Below are 22564 nucleotides of genomic sequence, written 5' to 3' on the forward strand. Positions count from 1 at the left end.
TTTACACCAAAAGAAACTCAACAACAGCTCTCTGCTTGGAAGGTACCTACGTTGCAGACGCCATTTTGAAGGCTACATATAGTGCTGCCTCATACTGAAACTTCATGAAACTATAGGGGCTGAGCTGAGAATCTTTTACAATGTCTCACAACAAATTCTGCTATTTTTCAACTGAACTTGGCTGAGAAAAAGAAATGTTGCTTCACTTAGAGGACACCCCTCATAATTCTTACAATCAACCAATATAATGAACAAAGTATACAATAGGTCTTAAAAAAGTCATCATTTGTTGCCCTTTTAGTAATTTAATGGAAAGTACGTGGGGAAAAATCAATCTAAGCATCTGTGAACCTGGAATCTGATAGCAGGAACATGACAAATGCACACGATGTCTTTGGAGCAGCACTGTCAGAAATAGTTAGCATCCAAGGACTATTAAAAAAAAACTGCTTCATTAAGCTTTCAAAATTTGATGGCTCCTGTAACTAGATTTACAGGCATTGTACAACTGATACCAGTTAGTAGCAACTAAATATTCAGTTTTAAGGAATGACAGCAGCTTACAGAGCAATATAAACTTTGTTCATATCCACAGCCTGGGTAGGTTGAAAAGGGATGGTCTTCTGTTTACAATGACATTTCCTAATGACAAATGTCCAGATTTTAATGGCAAGGCATATTTTTCCTGATCTTTAGGGTGAATTTTGCAATCCATGTACTGTAGTGCAGAAAAATATATTTATATTGTTCATATACAGTAGTATTTACAGCTTTTTAATAATAGGTCAACTTCTGTCAAAAATGCATATATCTTTCATATCTTTGAGAAGACAAGAATAAAAACGTGAAAATGTTGTCACTTGAGAATGTTTCAGGTCACAAACACAACAGTTAGTACAAAACTTCATTTATCAGGACTGTAGTATATGAGCAGCGTACAAGAGTATAATAGACGGGAAGCATAACACATTAGTTGGTTCGCTGACAATAAGATATTGTTGTATGGGTTCAACAAAACACATGCAAAGCCAAGAAAGACAGCTTCCAGTGTAATAAACAGTGCACATGTGGTCACACTATTCACTTATCAAATGCTGTCTGGTTCTACATGCCAAAAGTAAAGGTCTCCAACACCCTCAAATTGCGAGGTTTTGTTCATTATTATGCAGGGAAGTTGTTCAGAATTGACGAGGAAATATTTTGTAAACTTTAATGTACAACATTATAATACTTCCAAAAACAGCAGTTGTGTGTAGAGAAGTGCTCAAAATAACAGCAGACAAACACTGTTATTTGAGCAGACAGGTCCATCTTCAACTGTGCAATTATTTTTTCAAGTGTTATGCTTCCTGTCTATTATACTCTTGTACGCTGCTCATATACTAGTGGCCTGAAACACCCCACTGGAGAAGCTGGAGAATCCACACTTGTCTGTTGCTGGACAACATGGCACTTCCAGTTCCACATGAATCTACACTGAGAAAGAAAGAACTATTTATACGTGTGCTACTAGGTGTTCAACAAAATAGGAATCAGTGTTACTCACAAAAAGTCTGGGTGTCCATACATCAAACCACTGATGTGAGTGGGCATTATGCTGCAAATGATGGTGACTCTACAATTGGCATTTTGTTTGAAAATTCTTTGAAGCTACTGTGGCCAGATGGTGTGAACAGAGACTATGTTTAGCTGCTAAAAACAGACAGTGCTTCATACATGGATAAAGCATCCAAGGGGCTTCAAATTCTCTACGCCAGTATGGTGCATGTCACTTACCTTGCACAGTTGTTAAAACAGAGTTGCAGTATAGGTGTGGTCAGTTTACCCTGTTGTGGACAAATTGATTTTCTGTTGCAAGAAAATCTATGTGAAAGCTCTGCTGTGGGTGCAGAAATTCTAGGAACAAGAACTTTTGCTGCCCTTCGCCCTCAGCCTGTTCTTACATGAAGGATTCCTTGGCTTAATGTTCCTGTGTATAATTGCACCAACTACACCAAAATAATGAATCTTTTGTCAGCCTGATAGCAATGAATTAAGTGCTATCAAAATTGTGAAAAAGGTCTTTACAGATAGCATGTCTGAAAACTTGGCATACATCAATTGCATCAATGCCAACTTTTCAGAAGTACCAAAAGCAATCACACCTCCAGTGGAATCCTGGATATTCTACAATGTGCAAAATTAGTGACCGTCTTCTAGTGTTGTGGCATTTCCAGAAAGACGATGAACCAAATCTGGCCTGCAGTGACCTCTTCACCTTCAAATATGCTCGCGTAATGTCCTATGATGTGGGGAGGTGGTTTCCCAGGTACAAAACTATCCTCAGTGACAATTTTAAATCTTTGAAAATGGAAAACCTGAAAATGCAACTTGTGATCCAGTGCAACTCTGCAGAAATGGGATATTCACACGGTGTGTTAACTAATCTGGAATACTTTAAAATAAAGGGCGTGCAATAATAAAAACATGTTTTTGTGTTTGGATAGGTGTTACTGTTTTCACTGTATTTCATGTTTTCTTCTTTTTCCCAGACACACACAAATATTTCAAAAATAAATGATAGTCAGTTTCAAACATTGCAAAAAGTAGATACTGTACTCTGTTAAGAAGTGAATTTTGTTTTACATTGTATATTTTTAAAAACATCAACAATAATGTTTATTTATAAACTCTTATAATGTCATTTCATTTTAAGGTCATATTTATATGCATTTTAGCTCATGAATACTTGCATATTTCACAGTTTTATAGTTCATGAAATTGGGGCTGTACTAATGATCATCTCCTCTGTTTCTGTCATAATTAATGTTAGTAAGAAATTCATATAAAGTACTAATATTGATATTGTCTGGTGTATGAGACAGAGCTGTTATCAGTAAAACTTAGAACACTGCCATTGAGTTACCTTAACATATGTATAGCAGTTCCAATTTATTCAACAGTACACATGATTTTTGCAGAAAGAGCTATTTCCTTTTTCCACAATAAAAATGATAAGGAAACTACTTCCATGTGCTAGGATCGGTTATTTCGTTTGTTAGTGCTACCAACTGAAAATAGATGAGTGGAAAATGCTGATTTTTTTTCTAAAATAATATATCAATTTCAGATTAAAAAGTGAGACAATGCTTTCAAATTAACTTTTTGTTTTGTCTTACACTGCGTTATTCATATTATTTCACTTATGTGACATTCATTAATTTTTTACTGTTTTTATTCTTAACATAAAAAGTTACCATACAGTAAATAGAAAAGAAACAAGAGTGAGAAACAGTTTATTTGATGGAATTGACCCAACATCCAGTTCCACTCAACATACAAAGATCAATGGTGTTCAGGAAAACAATATAATACATTTTTTGCTTACGCTCCAGCATAAATAAATTCATAAAAGAAAAATGTTAAATTGTATGTTTCAACATGCCTCATTGCAATAACACAATAAACATCCACACTCTTTTTCAGTTACACAAATACTGTTTGCATTTTTCTTTTTCATGTGGTTGAATCCATCACAGTCAGAATATGGCTTATTACTGGGATCCATCCAGATGCTATGCTAGAAAAATTCTCCAACACGTACTTCAATAGGTCTTCTGCTGTTTCGTCATTCTTGTCAACAAGTGCTGAAAGCAAATTAACATGAACAGTAGTTTTATTTAACAGCCAGGGACTGAAAAATTTCTTTAAATGACAAGTTTTAGATTCATATCATCCATCTTCAGCTTTACTCACATTATGGAGTAACTAGTAACTTAGGAACCAAACTGTCTTCACACATGATGAATAAATTTTGTGATCCCAGAAAGTTGAATAAATTATAATAGATATTAATATGATCAAGGATATTGACTTAAAATACAAATAAGTAATTGAGCATGGCTAAAACAAAATATATAATAAATTCAGTAACAGTATCATCTACTAGAACTAGAGTAATAAAGATGAGCAGACCTAGATGATTAATAATGAGATAACACCTAACACAAAAGCTTAAAGAATCCAAAGTTATGTCATATTTGGCAAAAATAGAAGACTTGTTATCAGAAACTTTTAACAAATGCTCGTTTATCAAAATATGAAAAACAATCAGTTAAAACATGTTTTTAGCTATTAGTACACATGATTTATTAAGTTTTAATAGATCTATTTATTCTTAAATTTAATAAATAAATGTGTGATTTTCACAGAATTTATTTTGTAAATACAGGTTTATTCATACAGTAAGTACCTACAGAGCTTCATAAGACAATGGCATGGGAAAAAAAAGAAAAACAAAGAGACATATACAGTACAAGTATCAGTGGACAGAGCATCTCTCCAAGTTCAGAATCATAAAACCTGACATGGTGTAGTTGCAGAGTGCATCATTTGGGGGCAGGTGTGTCAGAACATGGTGTACTATAAAGAAATGTGTGCATTTTGTATTCTTGAATTTGATAAATGTTATTTAGTTGTGATGGTTCAGCAAAGCTTTTATACCAAATATCACGTAAAAGCTTCAACAAACAGAACAATCCAAAGGTGGTACAACATTCCATGCGAAAGCCTGCTTACAAGGTGTGAAGAAAACAAGCCAGCTGGAACTGTCAGCAGAGATTGTACAGGGTGTGTGGGAATCATTCACCAGGGGCCCAAAGAAATATACAACATGTACAAGCAGATAACTACAAATACTAAAGTCAACTGTTCTGCTCATTCCTACACAGATGTCTGTGTATAAAGCAATACTGACTGAAGTTATTATGGGCCCTGACTAATTGAGACAAACAGCTTCATTCCGACTATTGCAACAACACACAGTGGTTAGGAAGACAGTTTTTCACAGAAGTTGGTTTCCAGTGACGAAGCTACGTTTCATGTGTTTAGAGTCATGTCATGATGTTTACATTTGGGGCACAGAAACCCACAAGAGATGGTGCAACACATTTGCCATTCAGCTAAATTTAACAATTTTTGTGACACAGTCTCTTCAAAAAGATTATGGTCCATTTTTCTGTGCAGAGAAAACTGGACTGGTTTCATGTACCTTGGCACACTGCAGCAACAGCTTATGCCACAATTACAGAAAGACAATGGAGACTTCATTTTGCAACAAGACAGTGCCCCACCACCCTTTCTTTCAGCCACTCATGATTACCACAATGTTGAACTGTCTCAGTGCTGGATTCGACATGCTTCCCATCATACTCTCCTCTTCTTCAGTGGCCTCACAGTCAACTGACTTAGTCTACTTGTATGTGATTTCTTATTGAGGGGTTATGACAAAGACCATGCATGCATGCCTCCACTGCCACTTAATTTGGAAGAGCTACAAGGAAGTATAATTAACGTGGTCACTGATATTGATCCTGATGGGTCAGGATGTGTAGGAAACATGTTTGACTATCACACTGGTATTTGCCAAGTAGCATGTGGTGCCCATATTGTGTACCTGCAATGCAAGTTAAAATTTGGAGAGATTCTCTATCCATTGTGTGTTTTCTGCACATCTTGTAATTTTCGTGCAGTCATCTTCTGAAACCCCACAAGTATTTATGAATAACCCAAAATATTGGAACAGTCATTTCATGGTAGTCATAGTGGCTCTTCTTGGCAAATTTTGGCAGTGAAATAAATGGAAAACTCAATAAAAAAATTATGTCTCTTGTCTTTATAGCATTTTTATTGTGCGATGCACATTTTCAACACTCTCAATCTCTGGCTTTCCCAAGATGTGTGTGCCCACCCATTAACTGACTTATCAAGATTTTCATAAATCATATGCAGGCAATGTGGTCCTTTGGAATTCGTTTGTAGTACGACCTATACTTTGATTAAAATAACTTTGTGATTGTCTTTCTACGGCATTGAGAGGTAGAGGTCAGATGTCAGCCAATCACAGTTCTTTCTCAAATGCCACATGCTTCTTGTGTCACCTGTTATGTAGGTACAAGCAGCATTTTGTCTTGTGTGGCTTGCTGTACACTAAAAACACTTCCACATCCCTCCCCACAACCACTGAAATCTGCAAATCATAATTTTAATCACAGTATAATGTCATGAAATACATATAACTTCACTCCTTAATCATAATTAAATTCAGTTTCCATTCTGGGAGCTCATTTTATGTTTTCTGTCACAAAAGACAAATTTGCTTCAAAGTATACTATCAGACTACTGCTATATTTCAAATTAACAGCATAACTATGTGATAGCATTCATAGATGAGTTTATTCAGGGGCTACCTTAGATACCCTGTTGCTTCCTGTGCACATATTCTCAACATAATACTGAGTGTATTATCATTGTAGTCAAAATATAGCACTCATAGTTCAAAGGAATGTGTTTGAAATTGTTGCCTGGCCATCCTGATTTCCTTTTCATGGTTTCTACTAAACAATCTCAACCAAATAGTCTGATAGGTCCACTTCCCCCTCAAGATACACCCACTGAGTATATCACACATTTTGCCTAAAATTTCTCATGATAAATGAGACTTGACTGTGCAATGAAATTTCACATCTGCCTAGTCTCCACAAATGCATCTCCACATTATCTGATGGTTGTACCCTGCAGAGCAACAAGCATTCAACACATTAGTATGGCAAGGGATATAGGTTGTGTTTTTGTGAACATCTGGGCATTAGTTTTGGTTAGAGACAGACAAGGAAGCTTATTAACTTGCTGTTTTGGATGAAATTATCAACCTGCCTACGGTATACTCCTTTTCAGTCATTCATACTAAGTAAAATCCTTTAACATATTTCCAGCAAAGATATTGTTCGCAGTCTAAGATTCTTTCACTGACAAGAATTCACAGTTTTTCAGTGATATTAAATTCATGCTGTGTTTGACAAAAGTATTATGCTTGTTATCACATACTTCTAACACAGGTTGCCTGTCAAAATATATAAAAATGAGCCATAACAGATATGTCATCATTTGTACTCTCACAGACAATTCATTTATTTACCCAAGTTTTAAAAAAGATGTTATAAACTTTTGGGCGAGGAGTGACAGTACTTCTGAATCGATTCCGATATTTATGAAAGCATATTATAGCAAGAAAAATGACACATTTAAAAATAACCAATGTGGAAACTGCATATTAAAAACTTCCTTTAACAAGACACCTGCTGAAAGGTTTAAAGAACATGTGATTGTCATTTCAAACAGGTATCCTATTCATAAAATTATAGTTGGTGGTGGCTTCAATCTACCATCAATATGTTGGTGAAAATATATGTTTAAATTTAGTGCCAGGCATAAAATGTCATCCGAAATTATGTTAAATGCTTTCTCCAAAAATTATTTTGAGTAAATAGTTCAGGAGCCAACTCAAAGCATACATGGTTGTGACAACACGGTTTCCCTCATGGCAACAAATAAGCCAGAGCAAATAAGAAGTATCATGACGGATACAGGGATTAGTGACCACAAGGTCATTGCAGCGAGACTGAGTAGCATACACTATGTGATCAAAGGTGTCCAGACACCAAGTACTCCATATCAGCGACCTCATTAGTCATTAGACATCGTGAGAGAGCTGGATGGGATGCTCCGTGGAACACCCAGGCTTCAAACATGGTCAGCCGATTGGGTGTCACTTGTGTCATACATATGTACGTGAGATTTCCACACTCCTAAACATCCCTCAGTCCACTGTTTCCAATGTGATAGTGAAGTGGAAACATGAAAGGACATGTACAGCACAAAAGCATACAGGCCGACTTCATCAGTTGACGGACAGAGACTGCCGACAGTTGAAGAGGGTCGTAATGTATAACAGGCAGACATCTATCCAGACCGACACACAGAAATTCCAAACTGCATCAGGATCCACTTAAAGTACTATGACAGTTAGGCGGCAGGTGAGAAAACTTGGATTTCGTGGTCGAGCGGCTGCTCATAAACCACACATTACAACAGTAATTGCCAAACGACGCCTCACTTGGCGTAAGGAGAATAAACATTGGACAATTGAACAGTGGAAAAACCTTATGTGGAGTGATGATTCACGATATGCAGTGTAGCGATCCGATGGCATGGTGTGGGTATGGCGAATGACCAGTGAATGTCATCTGCCAGCGTGTGTAGGGCAACAGTAAAATTTGGAGTTGGTGGTGTTATGGTGTGATCATGTTTTTCATGGAGGGGGGGATGCACACCTCGTTGCTTTGCATGGCACTATCACAGCACAGGCTTACACTGATGTTTTAAGCACCTTCTTGCTTCCCACTGTTGAAGTGCATTTCAGGGATGGCGACTGCATCTTTCAAAATGATCGAGCACCTGTTCATAATGCATGGGCTGTGGTGAATTGGTTACATGACAATAACATCCCTGTAATGGACTGGCCTGCACAGAGTCCTGATCTGAATCGTATAGAACAACTTTGAGATGCTTTGGAACGCCGTCTTTTTGCCAGACCTCACCAACCAACATTTATTCCTCTCCTCAGTGCAGCACTCTGAAGAATGGGCTGACATACTCCAAGAGACCTTCCAGCACCTGACAAAGTATGCCTACGAGAATGGAAGCTACCATCAAGGCTAAGGGTGTGCCAACACCATACTGAATTCCAGCATTACCAATGGAGGGCACCACGTACTTTTAGGTTTCTTTATTTTTTTTTTTTATTTTTTTTTTTTTTTTTTTTTTTTCGAGCCAGGTGTCTGGGTGCTTTTGATCACATAGTGTATAAACCAAATCCACCAAAAGTAAATGTAAACTATATCTATGTGAAACAGCAGATAAAAATCTGTTTACCAGCTTCCTAAGAGTGTCTCCATTCCTTCCGAACTATGTATGAGTAGACCAGATGTGGTATAAATTGAAAGAAATATTATCAACAGCAACTGAGAGATTTATTCCAAATGAATTAATAACCGATGGGACAGATTTCCTGATACATAAAACAGACCAGAACTCTGTTGCAGAAGCATTGAAAAGTGTCAAGTGAGATTTATAAGATTTATCTCCACAACTGACGATGTTTTACAGAAGTTTAAAATTTAGTGTGGACTTCAATGTGAGCTGATTTTAATAGTTTCCACAATGAAACTCTATCTCAGACTCTGGCAGAAAATCAAAGAGATTCAAGTCATATGTAAAGTACACCAGCAGCATGACACAATCAATCTTTACTGTGCGACAGTAATGGTAATATTACCGATGACAGCGCCACAAAAGCAGAGTTACAAAACACAGTTTTCCAAAATGCCTTCGTCAAAGACAGCAAAATAAATATTCCAGAATTTGAAACAAAAACAGCTGCAAACATAAGTAATTTAGAAGTGGATACCCTAAGAGTAGCAAAGAAACTTAAATTACTTAATATAGGAAAGTCTTCCACTACAGTGTGTATACCAATAAGTTTCCTTTCAGAGTATGTTGATATAACAGCTCCACACTTAGTAATCACATACAACTGCTCAATTAGCGATAGATCCATACCTAAAGACTGGAAAGTTGCCAATGCCACACAAATACCCAAGAAAGGAAATAGAAGTAATCCATTGAATTTTAGACCCATATCACTCCCCTCAATTTGCAGTAAGATTTTGGAATATGTATTGTGTTAAAACATTGTTAATTACCTTGAAGAGAACAATCTATTGACATGTGGTCAGCATGGATTCAGAAAATGCTGTTCTTATGAAACACAACTATCTCCGTAGTCACATGAAGTATTGAGTACTATCGGCAGGGGATCTCAAATTGATTCCATATTTCTAGATTTCCAGAACGTTTTGCACACCGTTCCTCACAAGCTGCTTCTAATCAAACTGCCTGCCTATGGAATATCATCTCCATTGTGCAAATGGATTCATGATTTCCTGTCAGAAAGATCACAGTTCATAGTAATTGAAGGAAAGCCACTGAGTAAAACAGAAGTGATATCTGGTGTCCCCGAGGAAGTGTTGTACACCCTCAGATGTTCCCCATCTATAGTCACAATTTGGGAGACTATGTTAACAACATACTTACACTGTAAATGATAGCATCATCTGCAAACAATCAAGCAATGTCATCAGAAGATCAAAACCAATCACAAAACAATTTAGACAAGATATCTGTATGGCATGAAAAGTGGTAATTGAATCTAAACCATAAGAAGTGAGAGGTCAGACCAGATGACTACTAACAGTAATTGTTTGGTTTCAAGATAAATCACAAAAATCGGAAGGCTGTCAATTTAACTACCTGGGGACTATTAATAACCTGAAATGGAATGAACACACAGAGAATGCAGTGGGGACGGCAAGCTACAGGCTGTGTTTTATTGGCAGGACACTTTGAAGCTACAACAGATCTACTAAACAGATTGCCTACACTATGCTTGTCTGTCCTCTTCTGTAGTATTGCTGCACAGTTTGGGATCCTTACCAGGTAGGATTGATGTAGGACATCCAAATAGTTACTGATGGGTCCTCAAATGCTGCCATGATGGTCTCATCTGTATTAATGTGCATGGGATCTGATAAATGTTTCACTAAAAAATTCACTTTATTTGAAGCTTGTGCTGTCTGCATCCTTTGTGCTTTGTGTTTCAGATGTGATCAAAATTAGTCATGGTCAGTTCCTCTCGTGTTCCTATTTTTTCTAGTTTCTTATTAGAATTTTATGGCCAACAGTGTCTGAGGCCTTTGATAGATCTAAAAATATACTTGTGACACATTCATCCTTGTCTAGTACATAAAGTACCACTATTGTAACCTCTACTATAGCTGATTCTGTACTTCTGTTACTCTGGAAACGAAAGTGTGCTTCACTGAGGTGGTTATATTTATTTTAGTAATACGTTAGTCTGTCTTCCACAATGAATTCTAGTATTTTTAAGACCGATGATGGCAGGGAGGAGGATGGGAAGGAGATGGTGTTTACAATGAGGTCATTAGAGACAGAGCACGAACTCGGGTTAGGAAAGGATGGGAAAGGAAGTCAGCCATGCCCTTTTGAGGAACTATCCTGAAGTGATTTAGGGAAATCACTGGAAACCTAAATCTAGATGGCCAGACGTGGATTTGAACTGTCGTCCTCTCAAATGCAAATCCAGTGTGCTAACCATTGTGCCACCTCACTTGGTAACAGTACAGAAATAAGCCTTAAGTTTACTATATCTTCAGTGTCACCTCTCTTTAGTAGAGGCACAACTCCTCCCTGTTTCAAATACCCTGGTAAATTACATGTGCTGAAAGACTCATGTTGTTTAATAGTGCTTGTATAATGTGTACACATTCTTTAAATACACTGACCTGCACTTCATCTATGCCTGCTGACTTGCTATTCTTTTTGAATTTTTGTTATGTTTTGCTGATTTCATGCTCTTACAATGTTAACATCATTATACTTGCCACATAATGTTGCGGGAATTTTTGTTGTTGTTTCTCTGCTGTACCTGAAAGATATTCATTCAGAAAATTTGGTAGTTTCTGTGTATCATTTATTGACCTACCCATGTCTTTATCTGTAAATGATTGTAAAACAAGAAACAGGGAAACCGAATCCCAACCTTATAGGTCGCTTTACTTTTATTTTCTGCATTTAGTATTGTCTTGTCATTTACTGGCGCTTTTTGTGACATGCAACATTTTCCTGTAAATCTTTTGTATCTTTGAGAATAATATTTGAACTCTGACACACTATGCGTTCTTCTTATGCAACTGAGATATTTCATTGTATGATGAGTACATTTTGAATCGATGTTTTGACATAAGGCAGGTTGCACAGATTTGCAACAAAGTCGCAAAATCAGTCATCTGTTCCTGATAAGAATAACATGATTGATTGACATTGATGGAGATGGTGATGTTATATGGTATTTCTGAGTGCAATAGATTTCCAGGAAATTACATAGTTATCCAAGTGACATTTTTTTAGGATCTACTTCCTAAAAAGGCGGCAAATTTTTGACTATGTACAACAAGAAAAAGCCTCATAGTGATCTTCTACCTTTAGAGCAACTACATGTTACTTGACATGGTTTGTATAAAATTCTAAATTTTCTTTGGCATCAGTAAATGCGACATATCATGTTGGGGATTGTTAGCTTGTGTATGTTGTAGCTGTAGTGCTGAATTGGCTGCTGCTGCTGCTGCTGCTGCTGCTACTACTACTACTACTACTACTACTACTACTACTACTACTACTACTACTTAGCTGGGAGTTGCTTCTGTTGGTGCTTATGCTGAATCTGTTATCACTTTAAAAATTCCAATATAGTTGACTCTACAATGAAGTAGTAAAAGATGCACATATGAAATCCAGCCTCATCATTACCAAAAACCCTTGGCTGGGCTGAAACACAGTTTGTTAATGAATAGTATTGTAGCTAGTGTTTAACATTAGAAAGAAAAAAAAAACATCAAGTTCACACAAGCTGTTGAATTTTCAGCACTAGCAGGTCAATAGAGCACAAAATCATGTTATTAAAACTTTCCACAGAAAATTGAGATCTCTTATTTAGCTGTCAGAGTAAGCACTTAATGAGTAAGAACAAGGTAGCATTTAGCAGCAGGTACTCAAGAAGACCACACCAGTGGTTGCCTGCCATTACATACGTGCAGTGAAAATGGGCTCCATCCAAAGAATATACTGTGCCTGTGGCGGCACTTTGTGAACATGATGACCTTTGCACCTTTTGTTCCATTATTGGTTCCAAGTTACAGATCTTGGTGTCTGACTTCAACATGATACTTGACACTTCAGTTAATGATCCCAGAACACACTAGAAGAATATTCTGCAGTTAGTAATACTGCTGTTACTTGGGTTGCTTTTCTGATGCTTTTATTCTCATTCATCAATATTTTTCAGATTGATGAAATGGAAAAGATGAAAAATTACTCTGTCATCAGTCAATGGCTGTCAGATTCTGTGTGGCTGTGCAAACTGGTAATTCTTTTATCACTGTGTCGTTTTAGCTTAGTTGCAAGAACAAGTATCTAGCTCATGAGCTGTGTGTGCATGATGGTTTACTAAGATAGCTGTTAAATATTGGTATGTATGATTTGTTTTGATGGTGATCCATTTTACTGTAGCATCTCCATGGGTGTTGCACACCATCATAATTAACATATGAATCTGCATATACATGGTTACTCTGCAGTGCATACTTAAGTGCATGACAGAGGGTTCATTGAAACACCTTCACACTCACTCTCTACCATTCCATCCTTGAACAACATGCAAGAAAAACGAACACTTAAATCTTTCCTTGTGAACTCTGATTATTCTTGTTTTATTGCAATGATAATTTTTCCCTCTGTAGGTGGGCATAAACAGTATATTTTCACATTTGGAGGGAAAAACTGGTGATTGAAATTTCATGAAAAGATCTCACTACAATGAAAAACACCTGTGTTTGGATGATTGCCACCCCAACTCACTTATCATATCCCTGACACAACCTCCCCTATTTTGCAATAATACAAAATAAGCTGTTTATCAGATCCCATGCACATTAATACAGATGAGACCATCATGGCAGCATTTGAGGACCCACAGTAAACAACCAATTCTTTAAAGAATCTAAATCCCACATATAAAACAGCTTCAAACATTTGGTTACAAATAAGTTAGTGTGTTAAATATTTGCTTTAAGTATATAAGTGAGAAAAAGCTTAGGAAAGGCTTCAAATTATGCTGAAAATTTGTTGGAAGTCAACGAGTGCTCTCATCATGAAACACTGGATGAACATAAACTGGGTAATTTGTGCTACATTTTAAGAAAAAGCTAGTTTTTTTACACACGTAAACATTACAGTTTCAAGTCTCCATCAAACATACAGAAGAGCTCTTTCTAAACCCAAAATGCAAGATTTTTCAAGGGTACTGTTAGACAAAAGCTGGGATGAAGTGTGAAAAGAAAATAATGTAGAAGCAAAATTGTCTAAGTTCTGTATAATATTTAAACTATACTTTCAGCAGTCATTTCCAAAATTATCCCATCATCAGCAATGCTCAATGACAATTTGGTCATGGTACCATGCCCCAGGCTTTGGGATGGGTGCTTAGTAACATATCTGATATACATTAATGAATTTCCAGACAATGTTAGACAAGGGAAAAAAAAATTTCTGATGACAGACAGCAGCAGTGCAACTGTTGGACACAAGATCAAATACTTTTGTGGCTGCATATTAAACTGAAACACTTCTAGCTGTAGTAATGAGTTATGAAAAGTTTTTTTTCCATCTAATGTTGTACTTGTGGGTATTACTAATATATGTTTAATTATTTTTGATATTTTTTCTCATTGTTTGCTTTTGTGTACTCACTAATTTCTCCTTAAGTGTTGAATTAAGACATTTGTGAGTGGAAATATGTAAAGATGTTAAATATTTGTTTCTAAAACATTTCTAAACTTAGCTGTTGAGAAGCTCAATACCAGGCTTTTCGCACTTCCAGTTTTCATCAATATGAATAAGAAAAATCTGGAACACACTACCCTATTCATGTGCAACATCAACTTATGGTGTTATTCTATTTGTTGTACATTAATTAATGAACTGCATTTTTTTTTCTAATGTAACTGGCAAATCCCTGAAAGCCAGTTCCCAATTATTTGAAAGACACTTAACAATGTCTTCTGTTGGAGTCTCCAACAGACTAAATTATAACACTTGTTTCATCTGCTGAAAGTACCAATTATGCTTGATGAATGTCAAGTGGGTCATTATGCGGTGTCACACACTAGTGACACCATGCCTAACATTCTACATCCAGAGGTTGGCACTAACACATGTGACTGCCCTGCTAATCCATGGCTGGCTTGTAGACACACCCTCTGCTGCACCACCATCAAGCCACCTTAAGAAGATGTCACACTGACGCCAGCCACTCTAACTGTGGAGTTCACTTTGAGCCTTCGCAATGTTACCAGTCTGTACCTCTGTTATTGTAATTGTTTATATGAATGTACCTATGTAATGGACTAGTGTAGGTTACTATTTGGACTTGTCGAAGAATGTTAAAGTAAATAATTTTACATAAATATTACATGTGCTTCTAATCAGTTTGCTTTCTGTCTCGGCACCCACCTATTCCTCGGCACCCACCATTGGACTGACTCAACACATTACATATGTAAGAAATAGGAGAAGTAAAATTGAACTCTGTTAGACTGAATGCATGATTACTACCTAGGTGGCAAAACTATCTACTTCCAACACTGTAGGAATTGTTTTGCACTACTTTACACCCTCTTTTGTTAGCAATGATCCACACCAGTTTATTGTAACGTCATTACTTTAATATGGAACAGTTTAAGTTTCACGTTAGCATCTCTGTTCCTATGGTGCCTCATCCTATTTCACCTTTATCAGGCTTTTAATAATGGTATTCTGGTATTAATAAACCTCAAAATTTCCTATTAACATGTCTCAGAGCTACATAGTTCATTTTCACTAGTTGTCCCTCATGGTCAGAGGCATAGGGCATTAACTATGGTGTTAACCAATTTTTTCAGTCTGACCACTATGAAAATTTAAACAATCAGGGTTCTGTTATCTTTCTGTACATGAGTTGAAATATTCATTAATCAAATTTGACTATAACAGTTGAATGAGGCTTCCAGTTCATTATATTTCTTTTAAGAAATTCACATTGAAATCACTGCAAACTATTAACTGTTTCTATTTGTGACAGATGGCTCAACAATGACGATATTTTATAAAATTGGCCAGTTTTATTTATTTTCATACAGACAGAGATTTCAGTTATTCATGTTACATTCTGGTTGCCTCAATATTATAAGCTGCCTTACCAATTTCTGCAGATGCATGACACACACACACACACACACACACACACACACACACACACACACACACACACACACACACACACACGAATATTCATATTGCAGTGCATATCATCATAAATTTAATCACATCGCGTCAAAGAAATGAAAAATACATTTCACAGCTTACCTTCAGAGAGCCTTAGCAATTTTTCTTTTAAATCTGCTGGAAATTTATTTTCTTTCCACTGAGACTCAAAACATTTAATTCTCATCTTGAAGTCATATTTCATATCCTGAAAAACATTTTAAATTACCCTAAATTCAAAATATGAAAGTAAAAAAATGCAGTTTAACACATAAGATCATTTACTTATCAACAATAGAGTGTACAAATGAAGTACAGCTTGTGCAGATATGTAGAAGACATTTTCTTCCATCTTTTTGAACCATTATTAGTGTTGTTGATGGTAGTGGTGGTGGTGGTGGTGGGTCTAAAATCAAGGTCTGTAAGAGTAAATATCCAACCTTCCAGGATATTATTAATGCACTGCAGGTGAATTATAAGAAAGAGTGAAAAAACAGAAAAAATGCTAATTTTAGAAAACAATGAATGATAAAAATATATACAAACAAAGACTGAAGGAAAACAAGCAAGGGAAACTGAAAAATAATAACTATCAAAGCAGAAGTAAGTTATTTAGTTATATTACTTGTTCCATGGATCATGAACACGATTCTTTCGTAATGATGTGGAACGTGTAAAAGTACACAAGATTCATTTATCCCAAAAAATCATTGTTAGTCTTATATACGGTACAATTGTTAATGCTTACTGTATTTCTTTGGCCTATGTCTAAAAATTCATCTATGGAGTAGAAGGAGTTGTCATTCAGGAATTCCCTTAACTTACTTTTGAATGCCGATTGGTTGTCTGTCAGACTTTTGATATTGTTTGGCAATTGACCAAAAATCTTTGTGGCAGTATAATTCACCCCCTTTTGTGCCAATGTCAAATTCAATGAACGGTAGTGAAGGTCACCCTGTCTCCTAGTATTGTAGCTGTAGACTGTGCTATTAATTCTGAAGTGATCTGGGTTACTAACTACAAATTTCATTAGGCTGTATATGTGTGAAGCTACTGGCAATATCCCTAATTCTTTAAATAATTGTCTACAAGATGATCTTGGATGAGCCCCAGACATTATTCTGATAACACGTTTTTGTGCAATAAATACCTTCTTTCTTAGTGATGAATTGCCCCAAAAGATGATTCCGTAAGAAAGCAACGAATGAAAATATGCATGGTAGTAGACTGTAGACTCAATCAAAATCAACATTTAATGTACCGTTACTGATGTCATTAGAGACAATCTCAGATTAAGGAAGAATATGAAAGGAAATCGGCTGTGCCTTTGCATTTTCCTAGAATGATTTAGGGAAATTATGGAAAACCCAAATCTTTAAGGTCAGATGGGTATTTGAACAGTCGTCGTCCTGAATCTGAGTCCAGTGTGCTAACCACAGCACCACCTTGCTCAGTGGAAGAGAGTTGTGAAGAGGAAAATGAGAAGAAAATACTGCCATGTAAAATCACAAGTATAGTAGGTGCTGAAAATATATCCAAGGACAGACTGCAATCCATTAAGTTTGAACATATTTATCTTGGGAGGCAAGGATACAAAGGCATAATCAGAATCAGGAAATTAGGTGTTTTCCCTGTAAACAGAATTTGCAGACTAGATAATGTGAATCATCTCTCATATTTTCAGTAGTGGGGCTTCAATATGCGATACTGTGAAGCAGGGGCAGGGGTAATGGTACCATTTTACAGGAGACTGCTGACACAGGAAGGAACCTTGAGCAGTACTAGCATTCTCAGGTTGTAATAGGGTCTGACAAGTACATTATAGAGCATCAATGGGAAATGGAATACTACCACAAAATATGAGTCTGTAAGTTTGGGTAATGTCTCATTTCTGATCGCACTGCATAAACGTCACAATTTTGCTGCAGAAGCCAATCATGTCATTTATGTTAAAGATGAGTGGAAAGAATAATAATCTGGCAATATTTGCTGTCTAAGTTAATATGGTCTGAGAGACAAGCTCCTTTGCTGCTTTTGATACAGGGAAGAATTCATGATACTAGTGTAATACACTTGGTTTGAGAGAATTCATCAGAACAGGGCAGAAATTGTAAAGTTGTGGTGAATAATTATATTTTATAATTTAAATACTGTCCAGTCCCTGAGCTAAAAATTCATTAGTTAGTATCCACTCCATAGCAATTTACATACACACCCAAAAAATATTTCGACTGGAGATTGTACAAAATTATCAACATATTGACATTTACATTCATAAAGATGTTACAATATTATGATCACACTTTTTATTGAAACCTTCTTGGTAAGTAAAGTCTGAAATAGATATGATGGATTTTTTAAAACTCGAGGGGTTTACAGTTTGAGTACAATAAGTTTTGTCATGTATGTCCTCTATTAAATGACAAATTAAGGGTTAAAACAACAACTTGTAAACTGTAGCTCAGTTACAAACAAAATCTATATGAAGCAGCCACCTTAATAACACATTAACATCTTGTTTAATATGCCACATCAAATCTGGATAAAATTCCAAGATTTCAATGACTGCCTCCTTCGTCATTGTCAGGGATTAAGTCTGTCTGTCATGAAACTGGTAAGGCTTCCACTTGTATACCCAAGGATGACATATGGCTAGAGTAGGTCATGAAGATGGTGCATGCTGAAGTGGCACTACCTGTGTCCATCAATTATGTTTGCACTTTCTGTCCACCATCGCCTGCAGTACCACTACTTACATGAAGCGGTACATTATGTTAAGTCTCTCTCTGTGCTCTTTCTTTGTTAAAAGCACACTTCCATGCACTGTAAAAATCAAGAGGTAGTTTAATTTCCACTGTACTCTTATCAAAAAGCCCTAATAGTTTTATGTACGAGCCAGCAATATCGTATGTTCAAACATAAAGTTAGATTTAAATTATTCAAAGTTTGTCAGAAAAGCCAAAATTTTGACAATCCTATGAATAACTTAAGACCAAGAGAACCCATGCCACAAAGGTTTGCCTAAAATACACAAAGATGGCATACCAGTGAGACCAAATGTTAGTGATCAGCTCTCCTACATACAGCCTGGTTAAATTATTGGTGCCTGTAGTTAAGCACTACAGACATCACATTAATAACACTAAACTGTTCACTGATATCATAAAGAAGATTAAGATAGGCCCGTGTGAAGTCCCAGTCACTCACGATTTAGTCTCCCTTTTTATGTAGGTACAAGTAGAAATACATTAAAACTATTGGCTATTCATGTCTCCCCTGAAATTTTAAAACTGTTTCAACACACTTTGAGATGGTGTAGGCCTACTTTTTGTATGGTTGAAATTACTGTGAAACAACTGATGGAACAAATGTGGGTTTGCTGCTGTCACCAGCTATAGCTATTCTTTTCACGGACGATTCTGATGACCAAGTGTCGAGCAGTCTATTCTGCTCTTTCAGATATATTAATGATACAATTTTAATCTGGTCACATGACAGTCAGGCAGTTCAGCAGCTCATTGACCACATGAACAGAGTACATCCAAACAAAATATACAGTGGACGTGAAAGAATGGGAAGTTGCCTTGTGTTGGTTGAATGAAAAGCAGGTAGTCCGGTTGACCATTCTGTGTACTGAAAACAGATGCATATGGACCTATATCTCAATAAGTGTAGCTTTCACCAGCTGGCTGAGACAGTAGCTAGGATAAACACCCTGATACACAGAGCCATGACTATTTCAGGCAAGGACCACCTCAGCTCAAAGATTATTCCTCTGATGATGTTATTCAGAAGTAATGGGTATTTTGTCCACTATATTGGGTCAATGTTATTGAGGAATTCAAGATATGATATTGTTCAATCAAGCCAGGAGCATCAGCACACAAGTTCTGTGGTGCAAGAGCTTGGAAGATGGGTGGAGTCCTAAACAGGCAAGGAATCACACCAGTCTTCCAGCCACTCTCGAAAACTAAAGAAATGTTGCAAACTGTTGTGTGGTAGCAATTATGCAGAGCAGTCAATTCAGGCTATTATTGATCACTGTGGTGAATATAAATGGGACCTTAAATACAGGAATTTTGAAAAATGGTGGTGTCAAGCATAGTAAGTTAAATAAACACAACATTATGTTTGAATGTATGAGAATTCCGAGTCACACAATAAGTTATTGGTACTCTGTGATAATGGAAGCATTGGAAATTAGACTACGGCTTGATTTCTATAAGGCATTGAAGTGTGCACTTGACAAAGAAAGAGTGTGATGGAATACTTCTCATAGTTACCTCCTGATGTACATGGTGACACTGCAAGTGACACAGGACAGCAAGTGCAAATATAATTTATGGACGTACACAATATGACATCAGCACCCACCATCTTCGCAACATAACGTAGCCAATCGGATGCCTTCCTCTGGGCACAAAAGTGAGAGCCTCGCCAATTTTATGACAATCAGACTTATTCCCAGACAATGCTCATGTAGGAAATCATCAAAAGCTCAGTATTTTATCCAAATTTGATGCTGCAAGTTAGCCGAGAACATTTTATCTACAACCTCCGTTGATTTGTAGCTGCATTGAAATCTATTCCCTGATAATCTATTCCATGTGTTTTGAATTTAAATAACCATGGCAACCTTTCAGCATTTGTTGGATAGTGTGTTACATGAATTATAACCAAAACAGTGCCTGGATGACATAATTATGTGTTCAAAGAATATTCCTGAACATCAGGAGCAGTTACGCCAAGCGTTTGATTGTCTGCGTGCAGCACGATTAACATTGAGTTTAGAGAAATGTCATTTTGTCCTGCAAGAAGTTCGATATTTGAGTCACATTACTGGGCAGGGTGGAATTCTTACCAATCCAAACCTAGTTGAGACTGTTCAAAATTTTCCAACACCCACAAAGCTAATGGAATTGCAATCTTATTTGGGGCTAGTGAATTTTTACCATAAGTATGCTCCAAAATTTGCAGAAATTACAAGATCTCTCATGCAGCTACAACAGAAGGGAGTGATGTTTCATTGGCCAGCTCAGTGTGGACGATGCATGGGCAAGATGTGGACTGTTAAGTGAAAAATTGTGTACTGTGTGCTCAAAGAGCAGCCACCTGTCATGGGAGTCATCGCGTGGATACTTTGTAGTAACACACTGTCGCCATCGTCCTGGAACACTGCCACCACAAAACACCATGACTGGGGCAGGAGCCGGGTATCCTGGACCTGTCCGGCTGCCATGCCTCCCACCTGCCAACACAACAGAGGCCCATAGCACATGGTTCCAGCTGCTGCAGTAAATCTGTTCAAGGCTGCAGTGCCACCATCGAGGCAGCAGATCCGAGTTCTGTTAGCACAGCAGTGGGAACACGTTAAAATCCGCCAGTCACCTCAGTTGTCACCAAGAATATTACAAGTGGAAGCAAACCTCGCCCAGAGAGCTCACAACCAATGTATTGCAGTTGATCAGTAAATGTTGTTATTCTGACATTAGGAGTCATCCGTGGACATACTCCCACCATCCTTTTCCTCACACCCAGCAGAGATCCCAGGTTTGAATCTGGTGACGGGCAGTGAAGTCACGTGACTGCCAACATGCCCCACTTACATTGGTATCAGATTGGCCGCCTACGAAAGTGTACCATTACTTAGCCAGCATGACAAAAACTGAAGCAGACATGTCTGACTTGCTCTCAAACATATGTAAATAAGGCAGTTCAAGATTTTCCATAGCTTAGGTTTGATAAACGCGTCTTTGATTCCTAATCAAAACGTCTTCAGTCCCAGGTTCGATCCCCGCCACTGCCTAAATTTTGATAAATAATCAGCATTGGCGGCCGAAGACTTCCGGCGTAAGAAGTCAGCCTCATTCTGCCAACGGCCTTGTCAAAGAGGGCAGAGGAGCGGATAGAGGTTCAGGGCACTCTCTTGTCCTAGGGGTGGGAAATTGCCCCTGAAGGCGGAAGAATCAGCAATGATCAATGACATGAGGATGCAGAAGGCAATGGAAACCACTGCATTAAAGACACGTAACGTGTATCCACAGGACATGTGGCCTGTAGTTGAAGAAGTGTCATGATGATCTCTACATTGGCAAAAGATTCCGGAATAGTCCCCCATTCGGATCTCCGGGAGGGGACTGCCAAGGGGGAGGTTACCATGAGAAAAAGATTGAATAATCAACGAAAGGATAATGTTCTACGAGTCGGGGCGTGGAATGTCAGAAGCTTGAACGTGGTAGGGAAACTAGAAAATCTGAAAAGGGAAATGCAAAGGTTCAAGCTAGATATAGTAGGGGTCAGTGAAGTGAAGTGGAGGGGAAGGAAAACAAGGATTTCTGATCAGATGAGTATCGTGTAATATCAACAGCAGCAGAAAATGGCATAACAGGTGTAGGATTTGTTATGAATAGGAAGGTAGGGCAGAGGGTGTGTTACTGTGAACAGTTCAGTGACCGGGTTGTTCTAATCAGAATCGACAGCAGACCAACACCGACAACGATAGTTCAGGTATACATGCTGACGTCGCACGCTGAAGATGAACAGATAGAGAAAGTGTATGAGGATATTGAAAGGGTAATGCAGTATGTAAAGGGGGACGAAAATCTAATAGTCATGGGCGACTGGAATTCAGTTGTAAGGGAAGGAGTAGAAGAAAAGGTTACAGGAGAATATGGGCTTGGGACAAGGAATGAAAGAGGAGAAAGACTAATTGAGTTCTGTAACAAGTTTCAGCTAGTAATAGCGAATACCC

At 37.4% G+C, this 22564-nt stretch overlaps 1 protein-coding gene across 2 annotated transcripts in view; it reads right to left on the reverse strand.

The window, feature by feature from the left end:
• Nucleotides 1-2000: 2000 nt before the first annotated feature.
• LOC126298811 (steroid receptor RNA activator 1-like) overlaps nt 2001-22564 on the reverse strand; it is a 46264-nt gene continuing 25700 nt past the window's right edge. Inside the window, exons 3-5 of one of the 2 annotated variants that reach the window (XR_007552685.1) lie at nt 20926-21061; nt 15916-16021; nt 3514-3626 (exon numbers count right to left, since the gene is read on the reverse strand). Coding sequence is in view for 1 of the 2 variants with exons in the window: in XM_049990276.1 (XP_049846233.1) it covers nt 3496-3626; nt 15916-16021 (237 nt within the window). In the remaining variant the exon portion in view is untranslated. Of the gene's footprint in view, nt 3627-15915; nt 16022-20925; nt 21062-22564 lie in introns of both variants that reach the window. The other variant, XM_049990276.1, reaches the window with a different exon arrangement.

The sequence above is a fragment of the Schistocerca gregaria genome, chromosome X, assembly GCF_023897955.1.
Source record: "Schistocerca gregaria isolate iqSchGreg1 chromosome X, iqSchGreg1.2, whole genome shotgun sequence".
NCBI classification, from domain to species: Eukaryota; Metazoa; Arthropoda; class Insecta; order Orthoptera; family Acrididae; genus Schistocerca; species Schistocerca gregaria.